At 45.5% G+C, this 19,565-nt stretch overlaps 2 protein-coding genes across 2 annotated transcripts; both read left to right on the top strand.

The window, feature by feature from the left end:
• The first annotated feature begins 767 nt into the window (after positions 1–767).
• Positions 768–7,850, top strand: LOC133026127 (26S proteasome non-ATPase regulatory subunit 4-like). Its single transcript, XM_061092988.1, has 10 exons — positions 768–817; positions 1,894–2,034; positions 4,135–4,249; positions 4,345–4,431; positions 4,598–4,666; positions 4,832–5,047; positions 5,972–6,080; positions 6,194–6,325; positions 6,416–6,468; positions 7,271–7,850. Exons 1-10 carry the CDS (start codon positions 792–794, stop codon positions 7,442–7,444), a joined length of 1,122 nt encoding a protein of 373 aa, XP_060948971.1. The 5' UTR covers positions 768–791; the 3' UTR covers positions 7,445–7,850.
• A 711-nt stretch (positions 7,851–8,561) lies between these two features.
• znf687b (zinc finger protein 687b) lies at positions 8,562–19,354 on the top strand. The gene is made up of 10 exons (XM_061092933.1): positions 8,562–8,647; positions 8,760–11,071; positions 12,439–12,734; positions 12,825–13,009; positions 13,981–14,157; positions 14,270–14,432; positions 15,550–15,894; positions 16,401–16,501; positions 16,584–16,671; positions 17,405–19,354. The coding sequence occupies exons 2-10, from the start codon at positions 8,776–8,778 to the stop codon at positions 17,999–18,001; spliced, it is 4,248 nt and encodes a 1,415-aa protein (XP_060948916.1). The 5' UTR covers positions 8,562–8,647; positions 8,760–8,775; the 3' UTR covers positions 18,002–19,354.
• Positions 19,355–19,565: the final 211 nt, after the last annotated feature.

Raw genomic sequence — 19,565 nt, 5'->3', positions numbered from 1 at the left:
TTACAAAAAATGAGGAAAATAAGACTGCTCAACTCACTTCAAATGTCACATTTAATTCTGTGAACAACATTGTCTTCTACACATTAACTGAAGTGCAAAAACTAAGAAAGGGTCGTGCAAAAACTTTGTCCTTGAACATTCAGGACACAGGACCTTTGTAATTATTTTCTGAATAGGAGACCTCTCACATGAACACTGAGCTCAATCATATAAATAAGAGTAACCTAGAGCTTCAATCAAATTAAGACCTGCAAGGTCATGACCCAAAATGTTAAATTCATTTGGGGATATTGGCATTTTTGTTCAGAAAAAGGAGTTGGTCAACATGCTCAGATGTTAAAGTGCTCCTCTGGGCCGTTACTATATCTCCTGCAGTGGAGAACATCCTTTCCGCATACACACGAGGTATCTTTTAAACTCTGAAACTCTCCTCGTCGTGCTTTGCCAGCCAGTTGTTACATATATAATTGTAAATAAATATTAAAAAAAAAAAAAAAATGCACTAGTTGACAGTGACACCCTTCAAAGGTTGTTCAGATAAAAACAAAATTGCAGTTTTTATAAATGTGAGAATTTAACTGCCAGATCCCTAAATTATCACCATAAGCTTGATAAACACTTCAAAGGAAAAAAGATCAAAGAAGTGGACGATGGGATCATGATACATTGTATTTATAAAGACATCACAGGAAACCAAAATCTTGACCAATCAGATGTCACCTTGCTCAGCCTTCACCCAATAGCGGGAGAGCTTGCGACATCACGACAGAGAGCAACAAGAAGTTTCCAAAATGGGGCTGGAAAGTACCATGGTCTGGTAAGAGCTGGATTAAGTTGGTTTTTCCTGTGGTTTTTGATCCGATATCTGTTCACACGAAGAGGCGTTGTTTATTAATTGTAACTATGTTGTCCTCAGAGCGGGATTTGGAGGAAATAACCCGGAAACTGGTCAAATAAATGGCCGATTAGGAGTAGGCTAACGCGATGTCGACCGACGGCTGAGTCATTGTGGCTAAAAGTAGCTCACATCTCCTGTCTTATTCAATATTTCGTCAATTCTCCACGTTTTTAAGTATCATCATTCGCGGTTACGTTCCTTCGAGCTGATTATTGAACTGACAACCTTAAATATTTAGTTGTTTACAACGAGCGACAGTGGTGACACCGCTTGCTAACGTTAGCTTCCCTTGCTAACATCCTCAATCTGAACCATCTATGATCTGGACCGCCAGCTCGTTCACCAACTCCCCGGCGAGGAAGCCCCTTCCCCGGGGAGCTGGTGACGAAGAGGACGTTGCGTCATCAATGAAAATGAGCTACTGGGCCGAACGAGGTCAAGGTTGACAATCATGTTGGCTAATGTTAGCAGGCTAGCTCAGTGATGAGTGGAATTTGTTGTACTGTAGCATAGCCAACAGGACTCACTGAACCTGTGGAGTGATTTTGGTGAAAATGTACAGTATAACAGTGAAGCTATTGAATAATCTTCATTAAAATATTTCCCAAAATTATGATAAATGACATTTTTTTAAACTTTGTAGTGTAGCATAGTCAGCAGGACTCACTGGACCTGTGACATGATTTTGGTGAGAATATACAGTATTACAGTGAGGTTATTGAATATTTTTGTATCTTTTCCGTGTTGCACTTTGTAGACAGTCCCTGCGCACTCGTTTCTCAGCAAGCTGTACATAGACACCCATGTTATGTGTCCATCACGCAGGACGACTCATATTGATAAAAACTCGCCTGTAGTAGCCCATTGTCCACATTACTACGGTGGGAATTATGCAGCGTTTGTGCTTTAACAACGTTTCGCTTAAGACGTATTGATCCGGGAAGTCCGAATCTGTGAATGTCTTGCCAACTTTACTGAACTTGTTTTCTCCTCAGTGTGGACAACAGTGAATACATGAGGAATGGAGACTTCCTGCCGACGAGGCTTCAGGCGCAGCAGGATGCGGTCAACATCGTGTGTCATTCCAAAACACGAAGCAACCCAGAGAACAACGTGGGCCTCATCACCATGGCAAAGTACGTTTTAATCTCCTCATCAAACAAAACGTTCACCTTCATGTCCCCCATATTATTCAAAGGCATTACAAAAAATGAGGAAAATAAGACTGCTCAACTCACTTTAAATGTCACATTTAATTCTGTGAACAACATTGTCTTCTACACATTAACTGAAGTGCAAAAACTAAGAAAGGGTAGTGCAAAAACTTTGTCCTTGAACATTCAAGACACAGGACCTTTGTAATTATTTTCTGAATAGGAGACCTCTCACATGAACACTGAGCTCAGTCATATAAATAAGAGTAACCTAGAGCTTCAATCAAATTGAGACCTGCAAGGTCATGACCCAAAATTTTAAATTCATTTGGGAATATTGGCATTTTTGTTCAGAAAAAGGAGTTGGTCAACATGCTCAGATGTTAAAGTGCTCCTCTGGGCCGTTACTATATCTCCTGCAGTGGAGAACATCCTTTCCGCATACACACTAGGTATCTTTTAAACTCTGAAACTCTCCTCGTCATGCTTTGCCTGCCAGGGGCTGTTACATATATAATTGTAAATTTAAAAAAATGTAAATTATTATTTATTTTTTAAAATATTGCAATACTTTGTGCTACAGTATCGATATAATCGCGGGCGCAAAATATCGCGATACTGAACAGAATCGATTTTTCCCCCCACCACTATTATTTAATACTGTGCATCAACAGATAAACACAAGTGTGAAATAATGAATTTACTCCAATTAAGCCAGCACAGAATGATTATTAAATAGCTGACTTAATGTGACTTTTATCGCATGAATAATAGTGTAGTGAGAAATTCCCACAGACCAAGCTGACGTCTCCAGATATCTTGTTTGATCAGAACAACAAAGAAATAAGCAGGGTTCCTACGATCATGGAAAACCTGGAAAAGTCATGGAATTGTAAAATGTGTATTTCCAGGCCTGGAAAAGTCCTGGAAAAAAAAAAAAGTTTTGGAAAAGTCATGGAAATTTGTTAAATTCATATTTTCATGTTGTTCATTTACGCTGAGTTTTAAATAATTCATATGCTTTTAAAGAAATACACTCAAAATATAAGCAGGCATACGCTCTCATACTAACTGAGTTCGTATGAGAGCGTATGCATAAGGTATACTGTATGCCTTGGAATTCTCATTGTTAGTTTAAATACTACATTTCGTCACTTTTTCATGTATACACCGAGATTTCACAAAATGTTTGGACATGGAATTTTGGTTTAAAGTTGTTGAAAAGTCATGGAAAAGTCATGGAAATCCATTGGTCAAAATGTGTATGAACCCTGGTGGCCACTTTCCATGGACACACATCTGTAATGGAGAATCTACTGTACATCAACAGATAAACACAAGTGTGAAATAACGAATTTACTCCAATTAAGCCAGCACAGAATGATTATTAAATAGCTGACTTAATGTGACTTTTATTGCATGAATAATAGTGTAGTGAGAAATCCCCACAGACCAAGCTGACGTCTCCAGATATCTTGTTTGATCAGAACAACAAAGAAATAAGCAGGGTTCCTACGGTCATGGAAAACCTGGAAAAGTCATGAAATTGTAAAATGTGCATTTCCAGGCCTGGAAAAGTCCTGGGAAAAAAAAAAAATCCCAAAAGTTTTGGAGAAGTCATGGAAATTTGTTAAATTCATATTTTCATGTTGTTCATTTACGCTGAGTTTTAAATAATTCATATGCTTTTAAAGAAATACGCTCAAAATATAAGCAGGCATACGCTCTCATACTAACTGAGTTCGTATGTGAGCGTATTTATAAGGTATACTGTATGCCTTGGAATTCTCATTGTTAGTTTAAATACTACATTTTGTCACTTTTTCATGTATACACCGAGATTTCACAAAATGTTTGGACATGGAAATTTGAAAGTTGTTGAAAAGTCATGGAAATCCATTGGTCAAAATGTGTATGAACCCTGAATAAGGCTATTTGTTATTATTTGTTGCTGTTTATTTATTATTTTTTGTCAACAAAGTAGTAATTGCTGCTGCGCTGAATACACTTTTTTTGTTGTGCATGATGTCAACAACAGGATGTGTCAGTACTGCTGTAACACCGACTCTTGTTTTCATGCAGTAACTGCGAGGTCCTGACCACGCTGACGCCGGACACCGGCCGCATCCTGTCCAAGCTCCACGCCATCCAGCCCAAAGGAAATATCACCTTCTGCACGGGCATCAGAGTGGCTCACGTGTGTAACAGTTCCTGATTTATAATCCATTGTTGTCGCCGATTTTGTGAAGCCCTATTTCTGATATGTTTGATGTTTTTTTTTTTCCTTTGTAGCTGGCCCTTAAACACAGACAAGGAAAAAACCACAAGATGAGGATCATTGCCTTTGTTGGGAGTCCTGTGGAGGATAGTGAAAAAGATGTGAGTTTGAAGTCTTGTATCATATTTTGTACCAGAGATAAATGTTGTTTTTCCTATTGATGATACACAATAGGTTTGACAATCTGTCCCACTGTCTACATGACTGTTATGTGTTGTTTCTTTCTTTATCTCTGACTGCTTCTCTCCCAACGTGTCACTTCTGCAGCTTGTGAAGATGGCAAAGCGCTTGAAAAAAGAGAAAGTGAATGTGGATATTGTCAACTTTGGAGAAGAGGTGAGGAATCCCTTTGTGTTGTTGTAAGACAGAGTGATTGTCAGACAGAGAATTGTTTTATCTTGCTTTGAATTTTATAGAATGTTTGTGAATCTGACACTTGTATGTATTTATAAAATGTGTTTTCCATTGCCCTTACCATCTTTCTTAAACTGTTTTATTTAGGAGTTGAATACAGAGAAGCTGACGGCTTTCATAAATACTCTTAATGGGAGAGAGGGCACGGGCTCCCATCTGGTCACCGTCCCTCCGGGGCCCAGTCTGGCTGATGCACTGATCTCCTCTCCCATCCTGGCTGGTGAAAGCGGTGCTTTGATGGGTCTTGGTGCCAGTGACTTTGAGTTTGGTGTGGATCCCAGTGCTGATCCAGAGCTGGCACTGGTAAGCAATATAAGAACTATTAACATCATGAGTCAATGTTAGAAGTTACTGTTTACATAGCAAATACATGTGTTGGCTCCAAGGAACCAGTCTGAGGTTAGAATCCACTGATCTACACAGAAAAATATAAACAATGTGATGCAGATGACATAGTAGGGCACTTAAATGGCATCAATAAAGAAATACTTGCAGTATCTAGTAGGGATGGGGGAAAAAATCGATTCAGTTACAAATCGTGATTCTTGTGAATAAATCGCCATGCTGCCTCCCAAATCGATATTAAAAAAAAGAATTTTTATTGTATATATTATAACATATTTAATGGTTTATACGGGGGGAACAACATCACCCCAGAGCATGTTGACCAGCTCTTGTTTTTGAAGAATCTAAACATACCCAAGCACTAGCTTTGCATCGCCTACATGCAAACAACAATAGCCTACTTTTTGTTTATTTCAAAGTTTATATTTTAAGTAAACTTTTATTCATTCTATTTAATTAACCTTTTATTTATTGTTTAAAAGTAGCCTAAGTGGCATACATTTCTTAATCTGTCAGTTTGTGTGCAGTTGACAGGAGCTATACAATAATAGGGCACATTTTTATTTATTTTCTCTATTGGCTTCCCGGCAGTCATTAAGTTAATGTTAATATTTGAAATAAACTTGTAAAGCTCTAAGTGAATTTGACTGTTGTATTTGAAGGTATGATTCAACATTTTTCCATGGTCCAGTATTTAAAAAAAAAAAAAATAACCAAAAGAAATCCCAGGAAATCGTAATATCGAATCGCAATACATATCGTATCGCCACCTAAGTATCGTGATAGTATCGTATCGGGAGGTCCCTGCCGATTCCCGTCCCTAGTATCAAGACTAAAATCCCATGATTGACATGTTGACTTCATCTCTTATGCATTTTTTAGGCCCTCCGTGTATCGATGGAGGAGCAGCGACAGAGGCAGGAGGAAGACGCCCGCCGAGCTGCTGTCGCTTCTGCAGCCGATGCCGGCGTGACCACACCCATTGCAGATGGTAATCTGAGAGCTGACTTCACCTAAGTGACAATAAGGATTCTAATAATGTTTTTGGATTTAATTCGATTATATTTTTAGCCTTAAACTGAATTTTGATTTGTTTTCACGCAGAGTCAGAGGAGGCCTTGTTGAAGATGTCAGTTTCTCAGCCTGAGACTGGTGCCGCGGTGCTTCCTGACTTCAGCAGCATGACGGAGGAGGAGCAGATCGCATACGCCATGCAGATGTCTCTTGCCGGTGGAGGTGAGTTCCATTTGCTTATCGTGCACATGTATGCTCTTGATATGTGTTTATTAAAATAGTGCTAATAAGATTTTTTTATTCTGTGAACAGAGTATGGTGAAATGGACACAGGAGCCGCCATGGACACTACAGAATCAGCCAAGGTGAGTCATCATCCATCCATCCATTATTTACACAGCTTATACTTTTGAGTCTCGTGGTCAGATGAAGATGAAAAGTCCCTGGTTGAATCATTCATATAAATAATCACAAGACTGAACATGAAAATGTCAAAAGAAAAAAGTGAGGTACGACTTCAGAACCAGAGTTTTAAAAGGAAACATCCATATCTTAAAATGAACAAGGAGACAATTTTGAGAATTTTTACAAGTGTAATAAGACATTCAGCAGTGGATGACATTTTGGGTGGAATAGGTGTGTTATAAGGGGTTTGTTACAGATCTTATTACAACTCATGGCATTGTTTAGGGAAATGGAGGAGACAGTGAAAACTTAAAGCATTTTTACATACAGGAATGACATAATTTGAGGTTTCCTATTAAAAATGAGGATATAATTCATATATTAATAAATTCACACATGTTTACCTTCACATGATAGACTATGATTGCAGCAGGACTGCTTGAAATATAGTAGATGTTTAACCTCATTGCTGCTAAAAGCCTTTATCTTGATGTTTTCCTACACTTGACATCTATTGCACGGGTTGCAAGGGTTTTTAGTAGTTTTTCCTTACTCTTGTTGAGGGTTAAGGACAGAGGATAACTCACATTGTTAAAGCCCTATGAGACAAATTGTGATTTATGAATATGGGCTATACAAACAAAATTTGATTGATTGATTGACATGAGACACACGGCCACATCCTGGACCCATTAGATGTTAAAACCTCAAAGAGGACTCAATGGACCCAACTGATTTTGATCCTTTATTGTAATTGAACAGGAGGAAGACGACTACGATGTGATGCAAGACCCGGAGTTTCTTCAGAGCGTCCTGGAGAACCTCCCCGGCGTCGACCCGAACAACGAGGCCATCCGCAACGCCATGGGCTCCCTGGCCTCCCAGACAGGAAACAAGCCAGACGCCGCCAAAAAGGACGAAGAGAAGAAGAAATGAGAAGAAAGAAAAGGAGAAAAACTGACAGTGACTCCAGATGTTGACCAGATAAATAAAAATGAACACTTTGCAGACGAATGCATTATGACTTTTTATGTATGAATAGATGCTTTCTCCTGCATGACGGCCCTGGGACCGGCATTTAATACTCTCCTGTTTGAAAAAAATCACCGACATGCAAGAAATAAAAAAAACTACAGTCTTCATTTCCTAGTGTGATATCTGACTCCCCAGTTACACACATTTATTTGATCTTATAAATAGGATTTGGGCCTGGTGGAGTCTTTACCCTTCATGTTCCTACGTGGTGTTGACACCCATCAATCCCCCAAGAAGGGAAGAACACAACCAGCCACACATTCCTGTCAAGTCTTTGTGTGTTTTTGCAATAAAAATCTATACGTGAGTCCATTTCCTTGTGGTGTGTTTGTCCCCTGGTCCTGATGGTTGACACAGAACCATCAGATCCTCGCAGAGACAGGAGGTCTTGAAGATAAAAGGACACAAGGGGGAATATTTCAAAGTCGTTTTCCTGCAGAAATCAAAACATACGTGTCGCTAGCATCATCCTCCTCGGTTGCGTTTTCCCAGCGCGATCACACAACCTGATAGGATGTCCCGGATCATGTGACGGGAAGCGCCAGCATTTTCAGCTGAAAACGAGCTAGGATAGTCGGGAATCGCACATCCAGGTAAACAATCAAAAAAATACATGAAATATGAAATGAACCTCCCCGTCCCGGCCAGCCTCTCCTGCGGGCCTCCGGTCACCGGGGCTCGGCCGCTGCGAACCCGCACCTCGGTGCACCGGCTCCGGCTGCATGTTTGTGTGTGTAGCGGGGATCGCTAGCTCGTTAGCTAAATGACCCCTCTGTCTGGCCAGCTAGCCAGCCCCAGCCCTGTGTGTGTGTGTGTGTGTCTGTGTGCGTGTAGGGGGGGGGTGTGGAATACCGCTAGCTTCACAATAAAGCGAGGTCGCCGTCCGGGTTGAACCGAGGCTCGAAATGTCACCAAAGTGAGGATGTTGCATGTTTTTACGAAGCTGGGAAATGAATCGGGATGTCTCTGCATTCACGTTTTGGTGCAGAAACGGCGACGCTAGCATGCTAACAGGCTAACGTGTATGCTAGCAGTGCAGGATCATAACAAGCTAACCGGCTGCAGCCTTCTGTCAAACCAAAGTGTTCCCGGGGAAATGCACACGTAAATATAAACACGTTAAAGGCTGTAAATGATTTTTTAAATGTGCTGCACGTTGATTGGTTCAGTGGCATGTTTTCATTCTGCTAACATGTCTGTTGGGTTTTAACACCAGGAGGTGAAACTCCGGCATGGGGGACATGAAGACCCCAGATTTCGACGACCTGTTGGCAGCGTTTGACATCCCGGACATCGATGCCAAGGAGGCCATCCAGTCGGCCCCCGACGAGGCGGAGGGGCCCCACGGAGCCGCTGGGGCCCCCCTGGGGAAGCAGGACAGTGTGGGGTCCTCCCTGAGGCCGCCGAGCCCACCTGACCCGCAGGCGGACCCCCCCATCGTCAGCGTGATCGTGAAGAATAAAGTACGCCTCGAGACCGTGGATGGAGACGAGGGGGACGCGGACCAGGACCCCGTGGATGTGGGTCCCAGACTGGCTGCGTGTGCCCCTGGGATGGCCGAGTCGGAGGCGTTGAACCACAACGGGTTCGGGGCGTCCGGAGTCTCCACGCCGCTGCCCCTCAGCCAGGCCCAGTCCAACGGGGCGCCGTGGTCCATGAACACCCCCAAAGCGTCCTCAGAAGCACCCGGGGCGAGTAAGGCTCACAAGCAAGGGGGCAACATCTTCAACAGACTCAAACCGCTCGTGGCCCAGGGGTCCGGAGATCCGGTGGGTCGGGCCAGGAAGATGCAGCTCCTCCAGCAGCAGCACCAGCAGCAGCAGGACACCGGCCAGGAGAGAGCTGATGGCGTCAAAGCTTCCTTACCGTCGTCCTCCTCTCTGTCCGCGGGCTCTTCTCCTCTGGCGGCCCCCGGACCCGTCGGACTGGCCTCTCCTTTCTTTCCGCCCTCCAAGCCTCTGATTCCAGCTCCACCCTCCGCCCTCTCCTCCCACCCGCTGCACTCGTCTCAGCCTTTTAACGGAGCCTCCAAAAGTGGCGCCGCTGGGTTTCAGCACCAGCAGATGGAGGAGGAGGAGGAGGAGGATTCGGACCCTGATCTGGGGAGTCCACTGGTGATCCAGGAGACCCCCGACTCCCCGACCTGCACTCAGCTGAGCCAACAACGCTACAAGTCTGACTCGGTCTCATCCCAGCCTCCCTCCTCTTCCTCATCTCACCCGAAGCCTGGAGACACTCCGTCCGGGGGCTCTCTGACTTCCTCCACCCCCCCGTCCGGCTCGACGGAGAGTCCCCAGCCGGAGGACCGGCACCCGGAACACGTCATCGAAGAGAGAGACTCTCCAGAGAGTCCAGAGCCGGAGGTCCCCAAGTCAGCTGCTCAAGTCAGCTCAAAGAGGTGCTCCAGCCCGGCGGTGGCCTCCTCTCCACCTCCTTCTGAGCTGCGGGAGCCCAAAGAGGAGGAGGAGGAGATGGAGGTGGGGAACGGGATCGATAGGGTCGTCGATGGCAAAGCCGACAAGGGAGACAATGCGAGAACGGCTGAGGAGAAAATGGAGGTAGATGATGGGAAGCCTAAAGCCCCGTCCACTGATGTGGGAGATGTTCCTGCACCGGCTGCTTCCGGAGCTCCGTCCCGACCCTTGAAAGTCCGAATAAAGACAATAAAAACCTCCACGGGCGGAATCACCAGAACGGTCACCAGGGTGGCGCCCAAAGGGGCCGCGGCCAAAGGTTCGGACTCTAAAGCTCCAGCCGGGGAGCGGAAGCTGCTGGGGAAACAGGCCCAAAAACTGGAAGCGTCCCCCGGTCACATGACAACAACATCCCAGAAGGTCAGTGCTCTCAACGCTCTGCCCGTGTCCACGCTCGCCGCCAGCAGCGTGATGCTCGCCGCCGCCACCAAGGTTCAAAACAAAATGGCAGCGTCTGACAAGGCCAAGGTTTCTGCTACGGCTGTGAGCATCACCAAGTCTGCTGCTCTGCCCGCGACTCCATCCGTGACCTCCTCCCCCAAGTTCTCCGTAGCCGCCGGTGGGATCAGCGTTCGCACGACCACCAACAAGACGGCCAACGGCGGCGGCGGCACCCTGTCGCCCAACAAGCCCGCCTCCATCGTCAACAGCACGGGCGCCGTCATCTCCCGCAGCCAGTCCAGCCTGGTGGAGGCCTTCAACAAGATCCTGAACAGTAAGAACCTTTTGCCGAGCTACAAGCCCGACCTCTCTGCCCCCCCGCCGGCCGAGTGGGGTCTCCCGCTCCCCGCCACCGGGTACCGCTGCCTGGAGTGCGGCGACGCCTTCGCCCTGGAGCGCAGCCTGGCTCGCCACTACGACCGGCGATCGCTGCGCATCGAGGTGACGTGCAACCACTGCGCCAAGAGACTGGCGTTCTTCAACAAGTGCAGCCTGCTGCTGCACGCCAGGGAGCACAAGGAGCGCGGGCTGGTCATGCAGTGCTCGCACCTGGTCATGAGGCCCGTCACCGTGGAGCAGATGATCGGCCAGCAGGACATAACGCCCATCGGTGGTGAGTTGGGCTGCAGCTGACAAGTATTTTTAAATTTACTCGTTTTCAAATTATCGTCACAATCTCCCAGAGCCTTTCATTTACAACCACATGAAACAAATTCAATTCGTACATTTTGAGGAGTCGGAAACAGACGATACCTGGAATCACAAAACTGTGTTTGATGCTTTTGGAGTCAGTTTGACTTTAGACGCCCGATCAATAGGGGTGGGAATTGGCAAAAATGTGACGATTCAATAGTATTGCGATATTTGGGCCACGATTCAATAGTATTGCGATTCTGCGATATATTGCGATACTGCAAGTATTGCGATTCGATTCTGCGATATATTGCGATTCATGTCCCCCATATTATTGAAAGGCATTACAAAAAATGAGGATAATAAGACTGCTCAACTCACTTCAAATGTCACATTTAATTCTGTGAACAACATTGTCTTCTACACATTAACTGTAGTGCAAAAACTTTGTCCTTGAACATTCAGGACACAGGACCTTTATAATTATTTTCTGAATAGGAGACCTCTCACATGAACGCTGAGCTCCCAGCACATAACAATTATTTAAATGCAATACAGTAACATCAAGCAGACATAACAGAGTAACATAAACCTGAGAATAATCATATAAATAAGAGTAACCTAGAGCTTCAATCAAATTGAGAAAAAAAAAAAAATGTGTACTACTAGAGTCCGGTCCAGTTGGCTGCAAGGTCATGACCCAAAATGTTAAATTCATTTGGGAATATTGGCATTTTTGTTCAGAAAAAGGAGTTGGTCAACATGCTCAGAAGTCCTCTGGGCCGTTACTATATCTCCTGCAGTGGAGAACATCCTTTCCACATACACACTAGGTATCTTTTAAACTCTGAAACTCTCCTCGTCATGTTTTGCCAGCCAGGGGCTGTTACATATATAATTGTAAATAAAGTTTTTTTTTTATAAATATTGCAATACTTTGTGCTACAGTATCAATATAATCGCGGGTGCAAAATATCGCAATACTGAACAGAATCGATTTTTTCCCCCACCACTACCGATCAACAGTCCAGACTCTAGAGATAGTCACCTTTTATATTTGAGACCAAAAGAGAGTTGGAAAATATTCCAAAAAGAAAAAGGGGTTTTGCATCCTTCTTAAAAAAAGTCATTACAAGATTATCCAAATACATTTTTCGTTGATTGACTCCTCATTTCAGCTCAACACATTTTTATCTTCTATGTGTGTAGAAAATTAAACAGAACCATTGAAACCTGTTTCTCTGCCGATGTCTCACTGAAGAAACTTGACGCATCCTCCCTTTGCGATTCACCTCCATTGACCATGTCCCATTTGTCCCGGTTGATTTCCGCCCTCCGGCTGAACAGGCCTGCTCACCTCTTCGTCCTCGTCTCCTCCAGTCTCCTCTCCCTCCACCACGTCCGGGGGCGCCGCCATGTCGGCCAGCTCCAGCCCGATGAAGGACGCCTCGTCTCCGGCAGCGTCTCAGCCCCGGCCGGTCCGCCGCGTGCCTCAGGGTCCCCAGGCGCTGATGCCTCTGCCCTGCAAGAAGGCCGACGTGCTGCAGTACCACAACTTCAAATGTCCCGAGTGCCAAACACAATTCGCCTGCAAGGCTAACCTGGTCACCCACTTCCAGCAGATCAGAGCTACTCCCAACTCGGTGAGCCTCGGCGACGAGAGCACAGGGTCAATGTGCTGCCGGCGTCTGCTGCTGGTAAAGGTTCGATTTCCTCTTTCTTCTGTGTTTCAGACGTGTACGCAGTGCTCACCTCCCATGATGCTGCCCAACTCGTGTGCGGTGTCGGCCCACCAGAGGATCCACAAACACAAAGCGCCCCACGTGTGTCCCGAGTGCGGTGGGATCGCCCGGCAGGACGGCTTCCAGACCCACCTGGAGGAGGCGTGTCTTCACTTCGCCCGGCGCATCGGCTACAGGTGAGGGGACACCTTCCATAACGTAGTGTTTTTATTTATCTATCTTTCCACATTTTATCAGTAAGAAAATGAAAGATCATAAATTATTTAGCTGTTTACTTAAAGATCTGTAAAATGTCTGAAAATGGGGAAACATTTCATTTTCCAAAGCCCAGGTCAACATATTCAAAAAGTTTTGTCCAGGAAAATGTTGATAATCTATAAGAAAACCAGCAAATAATTACATTTTTGAATCTGAAAATACAAGTTTTCACTACATTTATTGATACATGATATAGTTAATTGACTTTATAGCATCTAAGTCATTAGTCTTCCAAACAGCCCAAGTCTCTGAAAGTGTAATGGTATAAAAAACAATCTGCAAAAATGTATCCAGAGATTTTTTTTTTTTTTTTTTAAATTCTCTTTTTATTTAGAAAGGCACATTTCCATCACATACATTAAATACAGCTTTAGTCTGTCAAGGACATAAGAAGAAAGGATGGATGTAGTAAGTTTGGGTGATTTTGTTCATACTGCCTTTCTGGGGTTTTGTTTTATGGACCTAAATTTCTCCATGTAGGAACAATAACAGAGGTAAAGAGAACACAACCGGGGAGCGCACATCACATCAAAAAAAAGGAGGATCACACAAAACACAAGTATATTCAAATAAAATCAGATCTAACTGGTTTTACATACTCAGTCCATTTGGTCCAGGTCTTATAAAAAATGTCTTTCTCGACCTTGAGGGAAAAAGAGATCTTTTCCATAACATAAATCTCATACACAATTTCAATCCATTCATCAATGGTGGGAGGGTTCACTTTTATCCATTTCCTCGTGACACATTTCTTACTAGCTGCCAACAGTATAGCGAGCAGTTTTTGGTCTTTTATGTTCCTCGTGTCAAACAATATATTGCCCAAAAACAAAGTTTGAATCCAGAGATTTTTATGATATGGAGGATTAACAGATTTCACTCTCTCCAGGTGCTCGAGCTGCCAGGTGGTGTTCGGAGGCCTGAACTCCATCAAGTCCCACATCCAGACGGCTCACTGCGAGGTCTTCCACAAGTGCCCCAGCTGCCCCATGGCCTTCAAGTCTTCCCCCAGCGCCCAGAGCCACATCAGCACCCAGCACCCGACGCTCACCGGGGGACAGGCCAAGTACGACAGCTGCTTCAGCCTCAACCCACTGAGAAAATTTCTTCAGAAAAAAATTACTCTCACATTTTTGGTCTCAGATTGTAAGAATATCTGTGTTTTTCTTCTTTTGCAGAATGATCTACAAGTGTGTGATGTGCGATACGGTTTTTACCCAGAAGCCCTTGCTGTACATGCACTTTGACACTCATCTAGCCAAGCAGAAAGTGCACGTGTTCAAGTGTCCCGACTGCACGAAGCTCTACGCCCAGAAAGGTTCCATGATGGAGCATATTAAGGTTTGTTTATTCAGGTATTATATGTTTATTGTAGTTCATGAGCCTTTTGCCTCTTCATGCTTTCTACAGTGAACGTGGTGTCAACTGAGGCAACCAGCAGTTCCTGGATCGACCTTAGCAGAGTTCCTCTCTTGGGACTTTATTACAAGTTCTAAACCAAGAACAGCAGCTATGGGAGTAGGGTTGCAAAGGGGCGGAAAGTTTCCGGTAAAATTCCGGAAACTTTCCAGAAACTTTCCATGGGAAGTTTAGCTTTGGAATTTTGGGAATTTTGAAGAAAAAAAAAATACGCAAATTAAACGCTGAGCAATAAAACCATCATTCAAAACTCTATTTTAAAGATATATGGAATGAAGCACACACTGCACGTTGAGTTTCAACCCTCCACTGGTCATTCTTCCATCACATGCACAGATAACTCCCAGCATCCTTCACTCTACAGCAGGGCTATTGAGGCCTGCTGTAGTGTGCAGGACTAGTCAGGTAAGTTTCAATGATATTACTGGGAAAATATATTAGCATTCTGATTGAGGATTGTTCATCTGTTCATCTAGCCTATTTCCATTCATTTATCCATCATGTAAATCATTTTTACAGACGATTCCAATAGTTTGGCTAACTATTTATATCTCTGGCATTGCATTAGTGTTTTTTTACAAACTTTTTTCTCATCTTATTCTACAGAACAATGCCACGTGCACTATCTCATGTGTGGAGACATTTCACCCCATCCAATGTAGAAGGAAAGGCTGTGTACATTTGCAAATACTGTGCAAAGACCTATGTTAAGAATGACACAACGATGCAGAAGCATATAGTCAAGTGCCCAAAGTTTCCTCAGGGCTCAAATCAGCCTATGACAAGACAAAATGTTTATATTTATGTCTGTATATGACAAGGTAAATACAGTTAGTATAAATTACCCACAACATTTCCAGTTTATTCCCGTTTATTCCCGTTAATTCCCGTATATTCCTGTAAATTCCCGTTAATTCCCATGGAAAGTTTCCAACTTTGAATATTCCCGGAATTTTGCAACCCTATATGGGAGTAATGGAAATGTTTTTGTGAAGGTGAATGAATCCCGTCTGAGCTCTGTCTGTCTCTTTGTCCTCAGACCACCCACAGAGGCCCAGCAGCCAAACAGGAGTCTGTGTCCGAGGCCTCCAACCCGGTCTCGGCCCCGGCCCTCACCTCCAGCCCCTCGGGCCTCAAACCCAAACCCTCTGGGAAGCCCGACAACTCTGACGGGGAGGACTGGGGGAGGGAGCAGGAGGAGGAGGAGGAAGAGGAGGACGACGAAGACGACGACGCCGACGAGGACTACGAGGCCCCGGGGGCGACCGCGGGGGGGGGCACCAGTCAACTCGCTGCCCAGACCGAGTGGACCTGCCCCCAGTGTCAGTCCACGTTCACCGACAACGACGACTACCTGAGTCATGTGAAGACGGAGCACGGCAAGGTGGAGATCAATACCTCTGTTCTGTATTTGAATCTGATCTGATTGAATCTAGTTGAGGAGGAAGCTGAGTCCATCAAATCCAAACATTGAACTTTGAGGTTGAAAAAAGAGCGAGAGGAAGGCTGCTGTTCATTTCCTGTCTGTACTGTCGCGGGTTTGACTGAGATTTAATATCTTTTTATCCTCTGTCTCCTCTCTCTCTCCTCCCTCTCCTCTCTCTCTCCTCTCTCTTCTCTATCTTTTTATTCTCTCTCTCTCTCCTCTCTCTCCTCTCTCTCCTCTCTCTCCTCTCTCTCTCCTCGCTCTCCTCTCTCTCCTCTCTCTCTTTTTATCCTCTCTCTCTCTCTCACTCTCTCTCTCCTCTCTCTTCTCTCTCCTCGCTCTCCTCTCTCCTCTCTTTTTATCCTCTCTCTCCTCTCTCTCTCTCTCTCTCCTTATCTCTCTCTCTCTCCCTCTCTCTCTCTCTCTCTCTCTCTGCGTCCCTGTGTGTGCCGCCCACTTCGAAGTTCCCCTGTCGTATCTGTGGAGGTACGTTCAGCACGTCCTCCAGCCTGAGGCGTCACGAGCGCGTCATTCACGAGGGAAACAAGAGAGTCTTCCACTGCCAGTGAGTCCCCGAAGCCTCCGTCACAAACACACACTTTGGTGTTTCACCACACAAACTGAAACAAAACCTGACTCTGTTTCAGATACTGCACAGAGGGCAAGCGGACCTTCGGCAGTCGGTTCCTACTGGACAAACACATTCGTCTCCATCACAGAAACCCGGATGGACAGGTGAGGGAAGATGGCTGAGTTGTAATTTAAACCCTTGTAGACGAATGTCCCGAATTTACCTCAAACCCCATTCAGGTCTTTTTATCCCACTAGTGCCTGATGGTGCAAATACTACACATACCATGAAGGTATTGGAAGTTCTCTGCTGTCATCTAGTGGTCGGAGTGGAAAATACATACTAGCTCCTTGGTTCTGTGCAGCAAAGTTATTTTGAGATATTAAGCTGTATTTGAAATACTGTGATGATGGAACAGCAATGATTGAACAGAAACATATGTTGTTAGTCAATTTCAAGCAAAAGCAGCATCAGTATAATAATCTACATACCAGAGACTGGAAAATTTGTAAAATTACGGTTACCCCCTATTATGCCTAATGTCGCCTAATTTGCCTTTCATACCTATATTTTATATCTATTGTTTATGCTATATTGAAATCAACAATCTCCACTTAATTTAGCATCTGTATGACAGCCAAAATCACAAATAATATTTTTTTATATATTGGAAAATAATTCAGGCAATAAGTGGTCCCTGCCTGTGGTGATGCTGGTTACAGTTTCCTTTCTGAAACTGTAAAAGTGACCTTCGGTAATTGAGCAGCAGGAAGTGAAGATCTGCTTCAGGACTCAGTCACAGGAACCTGAAGCTGCACAAAGAGTCTGAGTCCAACATTAACTCTCTCTCTCTCTCTCTCTCTCTCTCTCTCTCTCTCTCTCTTCTGTTATACTCAGGCTGCCCCCGTGACCAGGAAGCGTGCAGCCACCGGGGGAGAAGGCGCAGGAAGCTCCTCAGAACAGGACGGCGAGGGCGCGCCCCCTGGAGGCCGGGCGGGAGACGAGGAGGAGAACGCCACGGAGGAGGGTGAGGAGGTCAGCGCTCCCGCCAAGAGAACCAGGGCGGCCGCGCCGGCGGCGTCTGAGCTGGAAGAGGAGGAAAACGTTTTCCGCTGCGTCCCGTGCGGCTTCTCCACCGAGGACGGCGCCGAGTTCCAGCGCCACATCCCCCAGCACCGGGCCGACACCGCCTCCTTCCAGTGCCTGCAGTGCGGCGTCTGCTTCGCCTCGGCCGGCTCCCTCGGCCGCCACCGCTTCATCGCCCACCGCGTTCGGGATACCCAGAGCGACGCCGACCGGGGCGCGGCGCGGGCGCACGGCTCCCCGGACGGCTCCCCAGGCTCCTCCCCCCAGGCGCTGGGCGAGGACGGCGACGGGAACCTGGGCTGCAAGGTGTGCGGCCGGCGCTTCGACAAGGCCTCGGACCTCACCACCCACCTCAGGACCCACGGCATGGCCTTCCTCACCGCACACAAGACGGACAAGCCCCAGTAGAGGGCGGAGCCGGGGGTCCGGCGAGGAGTCGGGTGCCACGCCCCCTGCAGGGAGGCGGCAGAATATGAATGTGGACGAAAACGGAGCTGCTTCCTCTGCTGTTTGTTTTTTTTAACGCTACAGTAAACAGTTTAAATCTCTGGCACCTCGTGTGTGTGCGATTGTTACTGCATGTTTGATCCTGTTACTGGTCACCTGACTGAACGCACCTGTTACTGGTCACCTGACTGAACGCACCTGTGATAGTGGAGCGGCTCTCAAACAGCCCCGCCCCCTTCCCAACCCCCAAACTAAAGCATTTCTATATCCGCCATATTGTTTTCCAATCACTCTGCCCTGAGTGTCGCCACCTGCCTGTTACACCATGTATCACATATTTTAATACACAACACCCCCCCCCCCCCACTGTACTCACGATCGCTGTAGTGCCGATATTTTTCTACTTTACATCGTTCTCACATTCGTTTGCTTCAAGTCGTCGATTCTTTTTTCTCCAGACGCCGGTCACATGATCTCAAGCCACAACAAAAAAATTCCTCGACATCTGGTGAGCGCAGAATTGACACTGATTTTTGTTTTTTTATTTTGCTATAATATTTATTTATATGAAACGCATTAGGACTCTTGGTATCTGTGCGAGTCGGTTGCTACGGTGACGATTTCCCTGCGACACCAACGCGAGCGGCGACCCCTGGACGGCGTTTCATCAGCAGACGAGGTCACCGGAGGGGCGGGGCCTGTGTAGTGTGAATAACGTGTGGTGATGTTAATCGTAAAAAGCTAGAAGAAGAGAGGCCAGGCTTCCTGCCCGTAGTGTACGTGTGTACGAGTTTTGTAAATACATATAATGACACTAAAAGAAAAGCGTTCTGGTTTGAGTAACTTGTTATGATAATGTGAATACGTAAAGTATTTGTACTTGTACCGTTCCTCCTCCTTTTCTTTTCTCCAAAACCATTTGAAGTCTAAAAAGAAAAAAAGAACCCTAACCCCCCCTAGAGGTAGCTATACATTGTAATTACAAAGCGGAGTGCGAGCGGGGGGGTTGTGTCGTCTTAATGTGTATGAATACAAATGTTTATCTCTTGAGATGTTTTTTTAATCTACAGAACCAGTGCTTGCTGTTCTCACGGTTTCTTTTATATGTTTGAAAAACAGCCTTCACGTGACGGAGGCCGACGAGCGCAGTTCTCTCTTTTTTTTGTCCGTTTGTATCTTTTATATGTCATGCTATCATATTTATATAGATCAATAGTGGAAATTTCATGTCATTTTCTTTTTCCATGGTTGTGGTCTGCTTGCTGAAATGCCATTCACTTTTGTGCTGTTTGGAAATAAATGTGTAAAAGAGACGATTGACTCGAGCGGCGCTTTCATCCGCCAGGGGGGGGGGGCTGAGGCTTGCAGCTTCTCTCTGTTTATGAGCTGAACTGTTCTCAGATCTGTTCGCATTAAATTCACATCAGTGATAAACAAGAGCAGCTGAGACCATAGATATATATAAAGACTAGATGTCTCGTCTGCGTTGCCGGCCAACGGAGAAGAACGTCCGCACATGGCGGCC

The sequence above is a fragment of the Limanda limanda genome, chromosome 19 (genome assembly GCF_963576545.1).
Source record: "Limanda limanda chromosome 19, fLimLim1.1, whole genome shotgun sequence".
In the NCBI taxonomy this organism is placed as follows: Eukaryota; Metazoa; Chordata; class Actinopteri; order Pleuronectiformes; family Pleuronectidae; genus Limanda; species Limanda limanda.
The sequence above is the reverse complement of the archived record's forward strand: the minus strand, read 5'-3'. Positions and strand labels throughout refer to the sequence as shown.